The sequence below is a fragment of the Psammomys obesus genome, unplaced genomic scaffold (genome assembly GCF_907164565.1).
Source record: "Psammomys obesus unplaced genomic scaffold, mPsaObe1.curated_primary_1811, whole genome shotgun sequence".
In the NCBI taxonomy this organism is placed as follows: domain Eukaryota; kingdom Metazoa; phylum Chordata; class Mammalia; order Rodentia; family Muridae; genus Psammomys; species Psammomys obesus.
In genome coordinates this window covers 15,001,697-15,018,003 of record NW_026596073.1, presented here as the reverse complement: position 1 = coordinate 15,018,003, position 16,307 = coordinate 15,001,697, and the positions used below count along the sequence as shown (strand labels likewise).

General features: G+C 49.1%; 1 protein-coding gene across 1 annotated transcript in view; it reads right to left on the bottom strand.

The window, feature by feature from the left end:
• Positions 1-704: 704 nt before the first annotated feature.
• Positions 705-16,307, bottom strand: part of Gns (glucosamine (N-acetyl)-6-sulfatase) — a 35,922-nt gene continuing 20,319 nt past the window's right edge. The window contains exons 10-14 of the mRNA XM_055625938.1: positions 9,719-9,820; positions 7,604-7,711; positions 6,880-6,990; positions 5,291-5,451; positions 705-2,924 (exon numbers count right to left, since the gene is read on the bottom strand). Coding sequence (XP_055481913.1) covers positions 2,846-2,924; positions 5,291-5,451; positions 6,880-6,990; positions 7,604-7,711; positions 9,719-9,820 — 561 coding nt within the window. The 3' untranslated portion in view covers positions 705-2,845. The remainder of the gene's footprint in view (positions 2,925-5,290; positions 5,452-6,879; positions 6,991-7,603; positions 7,712-9,718; positions 9,821-16,307) is intronic.

Genomic DNA, 16,307 nt, shown 5'->3' with positions numbered 1-16,307 from the left:
AGCACACCGTTTATTTGGTAAAGAGGCTGGAACCCAGGGCTTCTGTACGTTCACTGCGAGCACTGCCCACCGCGCTGGAGCCCCAGCTCTTGGGCTATTTCTGTTTCAGCAGTGAAGTAGTGTGGAAAGACTATGGAACCTGCAAACCTAGGACATTAGGTGTTTACCCCTTTATGAAAGCTGGCTTACCTCTGCAAGATGTGATTTTTCTTTTAGGGGTGTGGATCAAACTCCTGGGTTAGCACAGAGTTGCACCTTCCAAGGTGAGCTAGTCTAGCTATTTAAAAGCTGGCCAAGCAAGCTGTAAATCACTCATCAGGATGAAATTTTTTCTTTTAGAAACATTTTGTGTGTGTTTGTGTGCATGCCTGTTTGCCTGTGGAGGTAAGAAGAGGCATCTGATCCCTGGGGCTGGAGTTCCAGATGGTTGCCAGCTATCATGTGGGTATTGGAAACTGAACCTGGGGTCCTGTGCAGGAACAGGTGTTCTCAGCCAGGCCCCCATGACTGGTGGGGACCATGAGGAAGAAATGGTCCACCGCACAGCTAGATTGGTGACTAGCATTACACAGCTGCTGAAAGGGGTCTATCTTGGGGGACGGTGTGACCTAATATGGTAACAGAACCACTACAAAAGCCTATGGGGTGGCTGCCTTCTTGTACCTCCTGAGAAGTGCTACCTGCGGACTAAAACAAAGGACACATTCTCACTAGAACAGAAATAAGTTTTAATCCATCGAAAAGTGCAGCAGTCAACAGGGGCCTTTGAAGGGCACTTTCTAAGTGAGAGGTGACAGAGCCAGGGCAGCGTACCGTCTGCAACAGGGATGCTAGTAAGTTTACAGTCCATTGAGCATAAAGTGCTGGTGAACCAGAGAACCCCAGGCACCCATCACCCCAGTGCTGAGCAGCTGACACCCTCTGCTCTCTTGAGGACACTGGGCCATCTTCTTTCATTAGAAAAGAAAAAGAAAACGCATTGTCCGTAGATACTAAGTTTAAGAATATTTCCCACAGACAAAGATGTAACTTCCACAGCAATTATTACTTTACATAACACCCCTAGCGCTGACAATTCAGGAGTTTCTAACAGTACAATTTGCTGAACCCAAAGACATCTAAATGTACACCCTACTTTGAGATTGTGTCTGAGGAAGTTTTAAAACTGGAAATCTTATAAGGCAAAATTCCTGCATTTTAGTGGTTCTCTATCTTGAAGAGCACCCGAAAACATGAACCCACCCTTCATAGGAGATGCCAACATTCACGTGAGTACAAGGAATGAGGGCGGCCTGTTTCGGTGCATCCATTGTAGGTGGGAAGCCGAGCACGCTGCCTGCTGCCTGTTACAGTGAGGTGAGGGTCTCACCCCTAGCGCCTGCACATAAGAGCAGCGAGGTAGGAACACCAAGGCAGCGGCCACTGACCTTGCCTGCTCGTGGGGGCCGGCCACAGAACCGAAGAACATGACATCACATCCAAGGCCTGGGAGGAGCTGATCACTTTTATTTAGGAACAACTACGGTCAACTTCGCTAGCATAGACTGATGAGGTTTAGAATCCAAGTGGAGCGAAGGAAGCCAGTACCCATACTCAATTTTGTAACTTTTTGGTTTAAAACTTTTCCCCCTCTAAAGCAGAGGTGTCCATTCCACTTGGTCACATGAGGTAAAGGATAAACTCAACGGCTATCACCCCAACATGGCCTCTGGAATTCTAAAGTGACTTCTAGCTGTCTCACAGGCGCTTAAAGCTGGCCAGAGGCCGAGTAAAGCTAAGGTCACTTCCTAAGCACAACAGGTTTAACCCACAGATCTCCCTTCTCTGCTGTCCTGGCCGCAGCACTCGGCCCTCTATGGAAACGTCAGTGGGACTGGCCTTTCAGCTGAGGAACAGAATGGAGTTGTGGGCATCGAGGAACCTTGGCCAGGGGAACACTGACTGGAACCCTAGTTATTCAAGAGTCTGGGGGCTCAAGAGCTTACGTGAAAGCGGGGTGGGGGTTGGGGGAGGTGGGATGAAGTCCTGGCCTTCCCAGCAGCCGTGAGACAGTGTGATATGTGGATGAGAATGGCAGCTAGCTGCAGCCAGTCAGGATGACCTCGCTTGTGACACTCGAGATCCCTGCAGACAGGCACTTTGAAGTGTAGCTAGCTCTTCAACCTGCTGGCTCATGGACCTCATGCAACTAGCCCTCCCCTTGGTGGTCCCTCCTCCCCAGTGCTTCTGAGTGCTCTCCATGGTTGGAGCCATTGGAAAGCTGGGCTTCCAGAGCTTATAGGAACTCACAACTCTATCAGCAGGGCAGCAGCCTGGAGCACAGAAAACTAGAGCGGAGCTTCGAAGTGACAACCTGCATGTTTACCACATCAGGCTAGATGTCACAGACGTCGTTTCTCTATCTCCACAACCAACAGCTCTCCTCAGGGCTGGATGTGTTTTTGACAGTGAGAGGCTCGGTCTGAAATGCTATGCAGGACGTTTGATTTGGGGGCTAGCTACATACTGAAAGGCTTAATCTCTCTGCCCTAAAGTATTGCCATTTATCTGCACAGTTTCACAAATTCGGACTTGACCACGTGGAGATCATCACACACTGTGCCCACCCAGGATGAAGGGACATGGAGAGGACAGACCTCAGGAGTTTCTCTGAGGGAAGAGGCAGGCTCAGCCACTTCTAACACGGGGGCAGATTCACAGTACTGGAAGTCAGCTGAGTGGGTTATTTTTCACACAGGACTTGAAACAGCCGGGCCAGAGCTCTCCCAGGCATGGGCTCCTGCTACAACCGCTTCACCAGAAAAGAGTGTGAGGATCCAACTGCAGAAACAGGGCACGGCCACCACTACAGAGGATGCTTTGAGAATCTTCTTGTTCTGATGCTGCCGTGATTGCTGAACATGAGCCGCAGGTCAAACCTGTATCTGAGGAAGGAAAAGAAGGGTGTCACGTGAACTCCAGCTAGTCATGGCGGGGTCGGCAGCAGGAGGGACTTGAACACCAGAAGGGAGCCCAGTCGGAAGAGGCTGTAATATACATGTAGTTTCAGCAGGTGAGAACACTTTCCACACAAGCTTCGAGCTGGGAGAACAACAGGTTAACTGTAAAAAGTAATACTACACTGCCCTGGCTGGCCTGGAAATTGCTCCGCGGACCAAGTCGTCCTCAAACTCAGAGAGCTGCTGCCTCCGGCTGAGTGCTGGGAGGAGAGGTGAGTCCTGCTGTATCAAGTGTGTAGAAGGAAGGCTGACCTGACCCTTACTCAAAGCTGCACTGGAGCTTGTAGGTCTCTTCCTCTTTTATAGCTGCTGGCACTTAAGAGCACACATGTGCAGGGGTCTCAGATGTGTGCTTGAGCCTGGCTCATGAATGCAGACAACTCCAGGTCGTCACTGACCATCAAACAGAAAGGCATTCACGTAAAATGTAGGGAACCCTCCGAGTGAATGCTCGGCAGGAACACAGGTGACTGTGGAGATGAGGAATACCGCCTGGCAGAAGTGGGCTTTCCAGGGGCTGGGCAGAAACCGCACTGCAGTCACTCGCTCCTGCCCGGGGGCCACTGTCTGCAGCAACCCTTCTGTAAAGAGCCAGATGCTGGGACAGGGACTGTGGCCCATCCAGCCACAGACAATGCATACCTTATATGAGCATGGGCATAAGAAGACTATTACAGCTTAAAAGGCGAGAGCAAGCCCACACTCCATCTGTTCTTCAGAGGTGGCCCTGGGGCGAATCGTATATCTACTGACATGCATGTGCTTGGGCTCTGGAAAGCTGACAGCTGACCCAGATGCCCAGGGGAAGCGGGGCAGCGACTGTCCTCTGGCAACGTGGCATGGCAGGTCGGCACTCCAGCAGCTGAGCCAGCACGGGTTGCTGGTCACATGTCGTAATCCCCCAGATTCCTTCACTCACTCTCCTCTCAAGGGCTTAGTCTGACCCCGGCTCTCAGTTCCCAGAGCCAGCCTAGACATATGGCTGAAAGCACTAAGTCCATTTGTTTTGATAAAACATTGTGAGCTGATGTCTGCACAGACATCAGCGAAGGTGAAGGCTGGACAGTGAAAATGACTGGCTGGTCTTAACACATCCATTCTACTCAAAAGTGACTTGGTTTAAGTTAGATAAAATGACAAACACTGTCTTTTTATACAGTTGCCTAGCTATTAACTTTTTTTTTCATTTTAGCAAGTCATGGTGGTTCCTAGCAGCACTATGGTGAAAGAGGCAGCCTGGTCTACATACCGACTTCTAAGACCTGGCTCAAAACAAAAGAAGAAACTTGGAGCTGGGGCTTGATCAGGGGGTCCCATTAAGATACAGCTGAGTGCAAGGCAGTCCTGTTTAACAGTGTGGAATCTGTGCTTCTGGCTGTGTATGTACTACGTAACAGCCTATAACCTATTTTCTCCGCTCATCCACATTCATTCATCTTTCATTTAGAGAGCAGAAATCCAATGTGAAGAAGGCTAAGTTACACCTTACCATCAATTGAGAACCTCACCTCCTTCGCTCCCAAGTCGCTTTAACAGCAGAAATAATCCTTTCCCAGTGACATGCTGATTTGATCTTCATAATTTTGTTTGTTTTTGTTTTTAAGATAGGGTTTTTCTGTGTAGCCCTGACTGTCCTGGACTCACCTTGTAGACCAGACTGGCCTCGAACTCACAGTGATCTATTTGCCTCTGCCTCCCCAAGTGCTGGGATTACATGGGTGGGACACTGCGTCCACCCGCTAATCTTCATAATTTTCAAGCAAAAAATAATGCCATGCTTCTTGCTAATATAGTTTGGGTGCTCAAGCAGCAGTAGCCAGTGTTGTGTAAAAGAAACAGTACCATGTAAGCAGGTCCAGAGTGCAAGGCATATGTGACTAGTGCAGGTGTGGAATGTCAGTTACACTACAGGGGGTTCCTATTTCAGCATCTGAGCTCATACCTGTTCTCATCACTGTTTGATACCCTAGAGTTCTAAAAAATAAAGGAGAATGCTCTTGGAAGCTCTCCAACCAGGATAGTGCTGGCCAGTGCGAGCAAGCGGATTCTTGGGGTCAGGAAAGCAGGGCTGAGCTTGCAGCCGCAGTGGCCCCTGGAGGAGGAAAGCCAAGTCCCACACAGCTTATGTCCCTAGCACAACAAGCTGACATGGCAAGAACACAGCATTTCCTCCGAATGCAGAAGAATAAACTCAGCTCAAGGCAAGGAAGAGCCATTCGCCTCCCTTTGTCTTCCAGAAGAGCATGACCCCAGAGTCAACAGCAGAGTAACTGAGCACAGAGAACACTTACCCAGGGTCAAAAACCCCCGGAGTTCGACAGGTGGGCCCCGAACAGGACTGGAGCATCATCAACCGATAGTTCATCTTCCCCAGGAGTTCTGGGTCTATACTTTTAGCAATGTTGGTGATTTGGTCTGGATCTGCAGATATATTGTAGACTTCTACGAATACCTAGAGGCAAAAGGAAGGAGGAAAGAAGAAAGCAAAGGTGATACTGAGAAAATAATCCTAAGGCAATTATTTCTATTTGTTTGGTTTTTTTCAAGAGTTTCTCTGTGTAGCCTTGTAGATCAGGCTGGCCTCAAACTCTGCCTCCCAAGTGCTGGGATCAAAGGTGTGTGCCAACACCACCAGCTGGCAATTATTTCTAAATCAAAAGGAAAGAAGTACATGGAAAACCAAGGCCCATCCACCATGGCTCCAAGATCCCACACACAGTCCCATACTGTCTGTGTCGGGGTTCACTAGTGTTAGTCATAAAGCCGCCTTCTGAACTGTGGCTACCTGTTTACCCCACATCTTTAGGAAAGTAACTTAAGACCCCGGAGGGCAGAGGTTCTCAACTGGTGGGTCACTGACCCCCATGGAGGGTCACCTAAGACCATGGAAAAAACACAGATATTTACATTATGATTCATAACAGTAGCAAAATTACAGTTATGAAGAAGCAACGAAAATGAAAATAATTCTATGGTTGGGGTGAGCACAACATGAGGAACTGTATTAAAGGGTCACAGCGTTAGGAAGGTTGAACCACTATTGTAGATGGTGACCACAAGGCAAGTCCTCAAAGGCCTGGGCTGCAGTCGCTCAGTGAGGGGAGTGTGGTAGCTATATTTTTGCCTTAGAATCCTAGGATTCAAGCGAGGCTGGAGGTAAGAAGTGCTCTGATATCTGGTAGACGAGTCATTTCCTATTTTAAAAGGTAGTTTGGGATAGTTTGCGCCAATGGGGAGACTGCAGTCTTCTTTCTAACGTGCACTGCCTGGCATCAGCACTCTCTCCACTCAGCACACACTATTCTCTACCTGGGAGGAAAACAAAAAGGCCAGGACATGGGAAGTGAACCTTGCCTCCAATGGCTTAAACTGCTGCTCTCAGGCTACTGCTCGTATTATCAAATAGATCGGGGAGAGCATCCCAGCTCCAGTGACATTCGCTTCTGAGCTATAAGGAGGGACGAGTCCATTCTGAGGAGCACAGATATGCTTCACACAGGAGGAAGATGGCCAGACAGGGTGGGTGAGCGTGAGCCTGCACCCTGGGGCCCACGGGGTCCTTCAGATGACCTACACTCATCAGTGAGGCTCAAGCCTTTGTCTCTAACAACAGCAGCAGTTGGTGCTGTGTGGGCAACGCCCCAACTCCTCTCTCTTTGTAGATGCTGCAATGCTCCCTTTTAATCACCAGGGAACCCAGAGACTGGGCAAGCATCATTCTGAGAAAGTCAACTCTTCATGTAAGCAGTGTGGAGGGGGTGAGCAGAGAAGACTCCACTGAGAAAACTCAGGATCACCATATGGCGCCAAGCCCAAGCAACGGGACACAGGCAGTAGACAAGGGGTGGGGGTGGGGTGCATCCAGGCACAAGGCCCTCACCTCCTGGTCATCGAACTCGCAGTACTGTAGGTTCCACTGAGACGACAGCGTCCTCACGCAGGCATAGGTGTTGTTGTAAGCGTCCTCACACACACAGTCTGGGAAACATTGCTGGAGAAACAGTTCACAGGTTAAATGAGGACTGCTCTGACATAGTAACAACCCAGGTACAGGCTGGTTGACACCAGACACCAGGAAGGAGAACTAGATATCAAATGAGTCACTGGGGAGGACTGTCATCCTGAGGTGACAAGAAAAATGCAGAGAAAGACCCATGATCTCAGCCCTACCAAGGACCAGACGCCCATGTTTTCCACAGGTCCTGTTGCTCCACAGTTTATTTTGCTGTATTTTACACACACCACACAGAGACACACCTCTGCTTTCCAAGAGCTAGAATTAGAGGTGTGTACACCACACTGGGCTGGACCCTTAGAACCCAATGCCAGGTCAACACAGTCAACCTACATGACCTGCCCAGCTGCCACCAGTGCAAGGCACCTGGGAAGACACAGCCACAGGGTCAGACCCCCACCTCTCCATTCCGACAGATGCCTAGCAAAATGGTACCGCTGCTGGGAAAGGTGGAAAGTGGGTAAGGGAGGGCAGGGCTATGCATAAACGGGAGAGCTGGATGCCGGCTGCATCGCTCAGGTGACTGGGGTGTCTAAACAGCACCTGCTGTGTACTGACGGAGCTGTGGTCGCAGACAAGCTCTACTCACAGACACGCCAGGACTCAAGGAAGGACAGGTCGGGTCGGTGACATTACGGCCTTCTCCTTGATATTCCACCAGGACATCTGACCTCCAGGTCAAGTTACTGGCCCCTTTCTAGAAAAAAAGAGCAAAGGTGGTCTCTGTGAGGCACAGACGGATAAGAGAACGTTAGTTCTCACCATGCTGCTTGAGGCTTTGGGCAGCTCTGTAAGTCTTTAAAGGGAATGGTAAGAGTGGGTGTATGTGAAAGCCACTACTATCGTTTCTGGGATCTATAGTCTTTCAAGTGATGGTCACATGCTTGGAATATTTATGTGCTTTGGTGTTTTGCCTATATGTATATCTGTGTGAGGGTGTCAGATCTTAGACTTACAGACAGCTGTGAGGCGCCACGTGGGTGCTGGGAATTGAAGCAGGCCCTCTGAATGAGCAGTCAGTGCTCCTAACCACTGAGCCACCTCCCAGCCCCTGCTTGGGATGTTTTATGGTTCCTACAAGGGCAGTATGTAAAGCAGGAAGGGGTGGAAGCCAGGAAACAAGAATCGAAGGTGTTGCAGGTGGCTCCCAATTCATACGGAGTGCAAACAGTATACTGCTTAGCGGAGGCTCTGTCTGCCCTGGCCAGCACCAGACAGCGCTGGGGTGCTGTGGTGTGGGTCCTGGGAGGACCACACAACCCACACGGCATGTTTACTCTGTGCTGCACTTTAACTGTGTGGACAAAGGAGGCAGCATTTGAAACACAAACATTTGAGACGGGCATACAAATGCTGGCAAAAGGAAGGCTAGCACAGGAGCAAGATTAGATTAAAAGCAGATGCTTCAGGACAGCACAGAACATGTGTCGGGTGGGCCATGAACCCCAGCTTGAAAGAGGAGGAAGCTGAAACAGGGTGGGGCAGGGAGCCTGGGCCTAACTGCCAGGAGGCCCTGAGCGGCAGCGAGCTGGGCCAGGGGGCATGTCTGCTTGGGAGGCTGAGGTACAAGGACTCACTGAGCACCACACCGAGACCCCATCTCTGAAGAGCAACAGAGGCAGGTGATTGGAGGGGAGGGGTGGTTTGAGGTAAGGAAAAGCAAGGCTGCTTCAGACATCTGCCAAGGACAGGATCTAGAAAGTCCGAAGGCAGGCCTTTCCAATGGGAAGGGACCCTTGCATCAGCCTAACATTTTCAACAGCTGCGTGGCAGGCAGCATGCTGGACACCTGCCATCCAAACCCTAGGGACGGTTTCCTGGTGCTAGTGACTAAACTCGGGGTCTCACACACGCTAGGCAAGCACCAAAGGGGCCACATATGCACGGAAACTGAGCAGCTCTGCTCTAAGGCTGGGACTCCAAGTGTGGTTCTCGGATCAGCATTGGCTGTAACTCAGATGGAGAGCAGCTCAGATGTTAGCCCGCCTGCAGGCACCGCTGGAGTCAGCAAGCCATGCCTCTGCGGGGCACTGCAGCTGGGAGACATACAGGGGATGGGGAGATGGGGACATGTATGGACAAGGCCGTGAAGGCCAAGAAAAGGGAATGAAATAAACAAAATACTTTTTTTTTTCTGGAAAAGTCCTATGTGTAGATGTTTGCACCTACATCCGTGACATCTACTCAGCTCAGGAGCCCCAGGATGAATGGGCGAGTGGACTCCACTCCAGTAAACGTCACCCTCGAAGTCAGGGCTGCCTCAGATCTGGTCCTGAGGCTGCAGTCTGTGAGCTGCTGTCTGGCCCACAGGATGAGGCTAATGCAATCAAGGAACTAAATAACTCTTCATTGCATATTAGCACACTTAAAAGGCCATGTGAGCACCCAACTGGCCCAATAGTTAAGTGCCTCATATCAACAACCTCAAACACAAAGCACAAAAAGCAAACAGCAGCAGGTGGCTCTTTCAGAAACATGCAGATTCCTTGTGTGCATCCCAATGACTTTCCCCTGGAACTCGTGTGAAGTTAGAAGATGCCAATTTCCCTAACTGATCTATATAGGTCTGTACTTCCAGCCCCAAACTCAGCACCTTACAGGTAACACAGAAGATGAGTCTAAGGTTATATGGAAGAGAGGTACTTAGGGCCCTGGAATTAACTTCAGAGCTCGAGCTCCAGATTGACTGTGGCTTTATACTCACCAGAATGGGCAGCAGGGACATCCCATCCATCTGGGTCTTATTCAGGTCATAGCCAGCTAGGTCCAGGATCGTGGGGCCCAAGTCAATATTGGAGACCAGCATCTGCACGAGTGAAGAAAACAGTGTGGTACATGGCTGGTCTCATTCTGCTTTCCCACCCGATAAGCTCTGAGCAACCCACAGGAAACCACAGCGCCATCACTTTCGGGACCTGTTCTCTTAGTCAGTCCCAGACACTCCAACTTCAGACGCAAGGCTTATCAGGTGTGTTCAAATGCCTGCGGGAAGTTATGTATTCAGTCTACTCACTCTGCTGCTATCAGACTGTCTGAAAAATCGTCTAAAACTTCTTCATCATGAATCATGGGAGCCTTGTTGACTACTGCTGCATCTCAGTTGTTTTCCAACTTGACATTCACATTTGAGCACTAAATTTAACCTCACATGCATTACCAACATTTTTAAAGACTTATGTATTTCTACTTTATCTGTAAAACTGCCTGCATACATACAAATGTCCCACATGCATGCAGTGCCCACAGAGCCAGAAGAGAGCGTCAGAGCCCCTGGAACTGGAGTTACAGATGGTTGTGAGCTGCCGTGTGGGTGCTGGGAACTGAACCCTGGTCCTCTGTGATCGCAACAAGTGTCTTAACTGCTGGGCCATAGCTCTAGTCCCACTAACATTCTCTCTCTCTGACAGGATTTCTCTATGTATCTCTGGCTGTTTTGAAACTCCCTATGTAGACCAGGCTTTCTTTGACCCACAAACATTTTTTTTTTAATCTCAAAGTCTGAACATTTGTCAACACCAATAAAAAACAGGGTATATATCATGTAGCCCAGGCTAGTTTCAAACTTGTGATCCTCCTTCTTCAGCTTCCTCAATGCTTGTATTAGGGTACAGTAATTAGGGTACTGTAATTGCCTAGTCTTGCAACAGCCTGTAAAGGCTGCAGAAAACTTTACTGTAATTGATTAACAAATTTCCTTAAAGAGCATAACAAAAACATTCTAGGGCCCATGTGATGGCCCAGAGGGTGAAGGTCACCAAGCTTGATGACCTAAACTTAGTCACACGGTAGAAGGAGAGAATATCAACCCCTCCCTCCAAGTCACCCCTGATACGCCCACCATGACACATGCACAAACACACACATACAGAATAAACACACATGTATGAAAAACATTAAAGATAAAACAAGCATTCTAGAAATCAGAAACAAAGTCTTACATTTTCACCTCAACTTATTTTCTTGGTTTAGAAGATGATTTCCCTTCTATATACAATACCTCTAAAGACCTAAGCCAGCATGGTTCCATTTATTTATTTATTTCACTTTTTTTTTTTTGGGGGGGGTAAGATTTCCTGATTTATTATGTATACAATGTTCCACCTGCATGTGTGCCTGCAGGCCAGAAGAGGGCACCAGATCTACTATAGATGGTTTAGGAGCCGCCATGTGGGTGCTGGGAATTGAACTCAGGACCTCTAGAAGAAGAGTGACTGCTCTTAACATCTGAGCCATCTTTCCAGCCCTGCATGGTTACATTTAAATGCAGTGGAGCTGTGTCAGGGTTTTGGGGGTTTTTAATGTTGTTTGTTTTGGGGTTGGGATTTTTTGTTTGTTTGTTTTATTTTTTTGAGACAGGGTTTTTCTGTGTAGCCTTGGCTGTCCCAGATTTGCACTGTAGATCAGGCTAGCTTCAAACTCACAGTGATCTGCCTGCCTCTGCCTCCCTGAGTGCTGGGATTAGAGGCGTGCACCACTGTGCTCAGCTTGTGTCAGTTTTATGGTATTAATTTTGCGTTTGTGCATATGTGCGAGCGTGACTTGTGTGTATACGCACATGTGTGTGTAAGCCAGAGAACCTCAGATGTCACTGTTTTAAGAGAGCTTCCCACTGGCCTGGGGTACTGCTGCCTAGACAGTCTGGCCAGCAAGCCTCAGAGAGCCTCCGGCTCTGGCCTCCTGCCTCCCCTGTGGCTGCAGGTAGATCTGCTCTTAGCTTCCATATCTAGAGTTTTTTTCAGGTGGATTCTGAGGAATAACCTCAGTCCTCATGCTCATATGGCAGTTTAGCCTACAGGGTGAGCTCCAGGTCAGAGAGACCTTGTGTCAAAAAAACAAACTGAGAAGCCAGGCGTGGTGGTGCATGCCTTTAATCCCAGCACTTAGGAGACAGAGGCAGAAGGCTCTCTGGGAGACTGACGCCAGCCTGGTCTACATAGAGTTCCTGAACAGCCAGGGCAGGACAGCCCGGGCTACTAGTGAGACTCTGTCTCAAAACAAACAAAAGAACAAGGCAGAGGGACACCACCTGAGGCTGTGTTTTGGCCTGTGTGTTACACACAGTCTTTGAAACTATGGTGAAAACATTGCAGGCAGCCAAACAGGGAGATTAAAAAAAAAATCAATTAACTGTCATCTTTAATTTAAATCCAAACTAGATGGGCCTGTATGAAAACCAAGAATGCACCTTCAAGGCATTGTCCACCAGGGCTCAGGTTTCCTGGTTCCTGGGAGAGCCACACATCCTGGCTCTGCTTCCATTAGGGTGTCCCTGCAGCTGTCACGGTTACCGTTACCGCTCCACAGAGATGATTCAGGGAGCAGCGAGCCATATGGCACTGACCAGAGCGGTCTCCAGAGATCAACAGGACCCACAGACATGGGTCAGTTTCCTTCTCTCAAAAGCTCCAGCTGAACTGAGCAGCTTGGCTCACAAGTTGGTAAGTGAGCATATGGCGAAGGAATCACCACAGCAGGAGAAACACGAGCCCCTGAGAGTCCAGGAGGTGAGAACAGGAGTCTGTCTCATGGGTCCTGGGCAGTCAAAGCAGGGTGCCAGATACACTGTAAATACTGAAGCAAAACAAACTCAGGACGAAAAGTGATTAGCCTCACCAAAACTCACTTCACACACCAGAGCCGCAAGACGGACGGGAGACTCCTTCTAACAGCCTTTTGCTCCATGGCAAGGCCTGTCAATTCCAGGACAAACCAACTCACTGAGATTTGGCTTACGAAGCACAAACACACCACACACGTTCCCAGGATACTTTCGTGCCAAAAACATACAATTACTGTGTCTTCTCTAAGTAGGACAGGATTTTTGCCTACGAAGCAGATGGCTTCAAAATCTGCACATACTATGTCAGGAGATTAGAGACCCTGTGTGCATACAGACCACGAGCAGAAATTTGAGAGAGAACTATTTACCCTTAGTCTCACACAAGCTCATAATTATCTGTGAAAGAAATCCGATCCTGCAAACTTACTGAAAACAAGGTGCTATGCTCCCAGAACACATCAGGTTTCCTGACACCTAAACTCTGATGTTAAACAACTATGCAGGACTACCTAAGGCAAGGCACACAGAACCCCAGAAGGTACCAAAGGGTCCATTTGGCAAAAGAGCTGTGAGCACCTGAGAGTCTATCGCCAGCAAAGGTGAGTGGCTGCCGGTGGATCTGCCCTTAGCTTCCGTATCTAGGAAGACGCCAGGGTACCACCTAGCTACACTTGAGTAGAGAGGAAGGTGGCTGGAAATGGCTCAATGGCTAAGAGCAGTGGCCGCTCTTCCGGAGGACCCGAGTTCTCGGCAACTTAGCACCCATACTGGGTGGCTCACAACTGCCTCTAACCCTAGTTCTAGAGCAGTGGTTCTCAAGCTTCCTAACGCTGTGACCCTTAAATACAGTTCCTCATGTTGGGGTGACCTTCAGTTGTTATTTTGTTGCTACTTCATAACTGTAATTTTGATACTGTTATGAATCATAGTGTAAATATCTGATCTGCAGGATAGCTGATATATGACCCAAGGTTGAGAACCACCATAGGAGAGCCGACACCCCATTCTGGCGTCTGTGGGTACCTGCATGTACACACATAGAATGGAAACATAACATCTTCCCAATCTGAGGTCTAGGAAGAGCAAGGCTTTCTTTGTCCAGAGTCTTAAAGCTAATGGGTGCCTTCCTGACTTCCAACCAGATCTCCTGGACCAGATCAGCTCTGAATCTTCTCCTTTCTAAAACCTTTTATAAAGACCACTACTGCAAAATCTGGACCTAGACTAGTGTGCAGTTGGAGAAGCCAGTCAGCCTGTGGCATCACAGACAGTCCATCCCTTCTGAGCAGTGACCATGGGACAACTGAACCATGGAACCATCAACACAATGTGTTTTCTGATAGTTTTAGAATATTAAAAAAAAAAAAAAAAAAAACTCATGTGTTTGAGTGCCATCATACATGCCTGTACATATGTTATGTGTACCGTGTATGCCTGGTGCCATCAAATCCCCTGGCGCTGAGCTCCAGGGTTCCAAGCCTTCGTGTGAGTTCTGGGAACAGAACTTGAGCCCTCTGAGGAGCAGCCAGCTCCTAACTACAGGCCTTCTCTCTAGCATCCACTCCCCAGGCACTTCACACTTCTCCTACACCTGTCAGCCCCGGAAGTGTGGCAGAACACCCACTGAGAACAGACAAAGCTCAGGGCCAACTACCTGCTACAAATTCCATTTTACCAATGTGGGTGAACCGCAGAGTAACAAGAAGTAGACTCAGTAGGATGTGAAGAGAGAGCAGAAGGGCTTGAGGGAAATGGACCCAGGTAGGGGAGAGAGCGAAGACACTTCCTAGAGGACTGTCAAGTCAGAGCGGCCAGTCATAGCGGAGCCAGGAGAGGTAAGGGTCCCTGGGGAGGGCAGAGTGGGTGGCACAAGTGCTCCCTTGCCTCCCACCCTGTCTGCTTGTTCTACCATCCCTGCCTTCTCACTGCTCTACTGAGAGGGTTGGACCCACAGACCTTGTAACCCCATCCTTCTCAACACTGCTGTCTGTGCTCTAATGCCCAGAGGCTTTTCTAGATGAAGCCAAACTTACCTGGCTTCTCTGACACAAGGATTTATGAATTCATCTTCCCAGGCTGCTCTTCCGGTGCCCAGGGCTCCAGGTGTGCAATGCCAACATAAGGCACCGAATAAAGCTGCCGACAGAGCATGTGGACTCGGGGCCAGACTGTCTGAGTCCCACAGCGAGTCTTTGCTACTTTTTAATTAGAAAAGTTTAGACAAACCAATTCACTTGATTCTGTAAGTCTCTTCCTTGATGGGTTGGGGATACAGGGTGTGATCTCATGGGTTTTGGAGGTTGAGTGAGTTCATTCCCACAGCACCACCTGTCACTATGGAATAGCTCTGAGGAACGAGGTACCACGTCAGTTGCTTAGAAAAGTGAGGCTTCTGATCTTAACATTTACATGGCATGAGTAAACTGGTGAGAAGAAAGAGTAGTTTGTCCCTCCAGCAGCTGACGGACACACTTCACTCTGCTTCCACAGAATTCGCAGTCCCCCTACCTCAGGAAAGCACCTCTAAGATCTGCTGAGCAACCCGGCTTGCCCCCTTCCAAAGGAGTGTCCTGTTCAGAAAGTGCAGAAACTTTCTGAACAAATGCAACACAAATGACAGCTACCATGGCTGTTTGATCTTTCTGGGAACAGTTTAACAGTGATGGGCCAAGAGCACCGGAACAGGAAGCAGGTGAAAGGCAGAAAGTGAGATGAGTATCTGCGCCCACTACCCAAAAGCCCGGGCCATCTGGAAACTCATCTTGCAGGTTTACATTCAATGATGTTCGTTTTCTCTGGTCTCGGAGCTTAGGTGATGATATAGAATCAGGAAGAGAGAAGACATAGCAGGGACTGCCTTCTGTCACCTCCTCACCACTAGGGAGAGTGTTTAGGGTCAAGTGGCCACACTTCTATGAACAAAGTGCGTCAATGAGACACTGAAACCAACGGGAGTGATAGAACAGTCTGCATATTACAAACCAGAGGCAGGAACAGAGCAAAAAAGCTTTAGTAAGGAAGAGGAAATTCCCAGAGAGTCTGCACTCCTGTTGAGTAGACTCAAGAAGAGCCTGGAAGAAAGGCAAAGAGGATGGACATCGGAGGAGGGAGAAAACGGGGAACAGGACAGGAGCCTACCACAGAGAGCCTCTGAAAGGCTCTATCCTGCAGGGTATCGAGGCAGATGCTGAGACTCATAGCCAAACTTTGGGCAGAGTGCAGGGAATGTTATGAAAGAAGGGGGAGATAAAAAGACCTGGAGGGGACAGGAGCTCCACAAGGGGAGCAACAGAACAACAACAAAAAAAAATTTGGACACAAGGGTCTTTTCTGAGACGGATACTCTAGCCAAGGACCACTCATGGAGATGGCCTGGAACCCCCGCACGAGGTAGTCCACGGCAGTTCAGTGTCCAAGTGGGTTCCATAGTAAATGGGGACAGAGATTGTCTCTGACAGGAACTGACTGGCCTGCTCTTTGATCAACTCACCCTGAGTGGGGAGCAGCCTTACCAGGCCACAATGCAGCTACTCCTGATGAGACCTGATAGACTAGAATCAGAGGGAAGTGGAGGAGGACCTCCCTATCAGTGGACTGGGGGAGGGGCCCATGTGGGGAAGAGGGAGGGTGAGATTGGGAGGGGAGGTGGGAGGGAGCTACAAGGGGGATACAAAGAGAAGAAACTGTAATTAATAAAAAAAAAAAAAAAAGAGTCTGGAAGTTCGGGAGATGA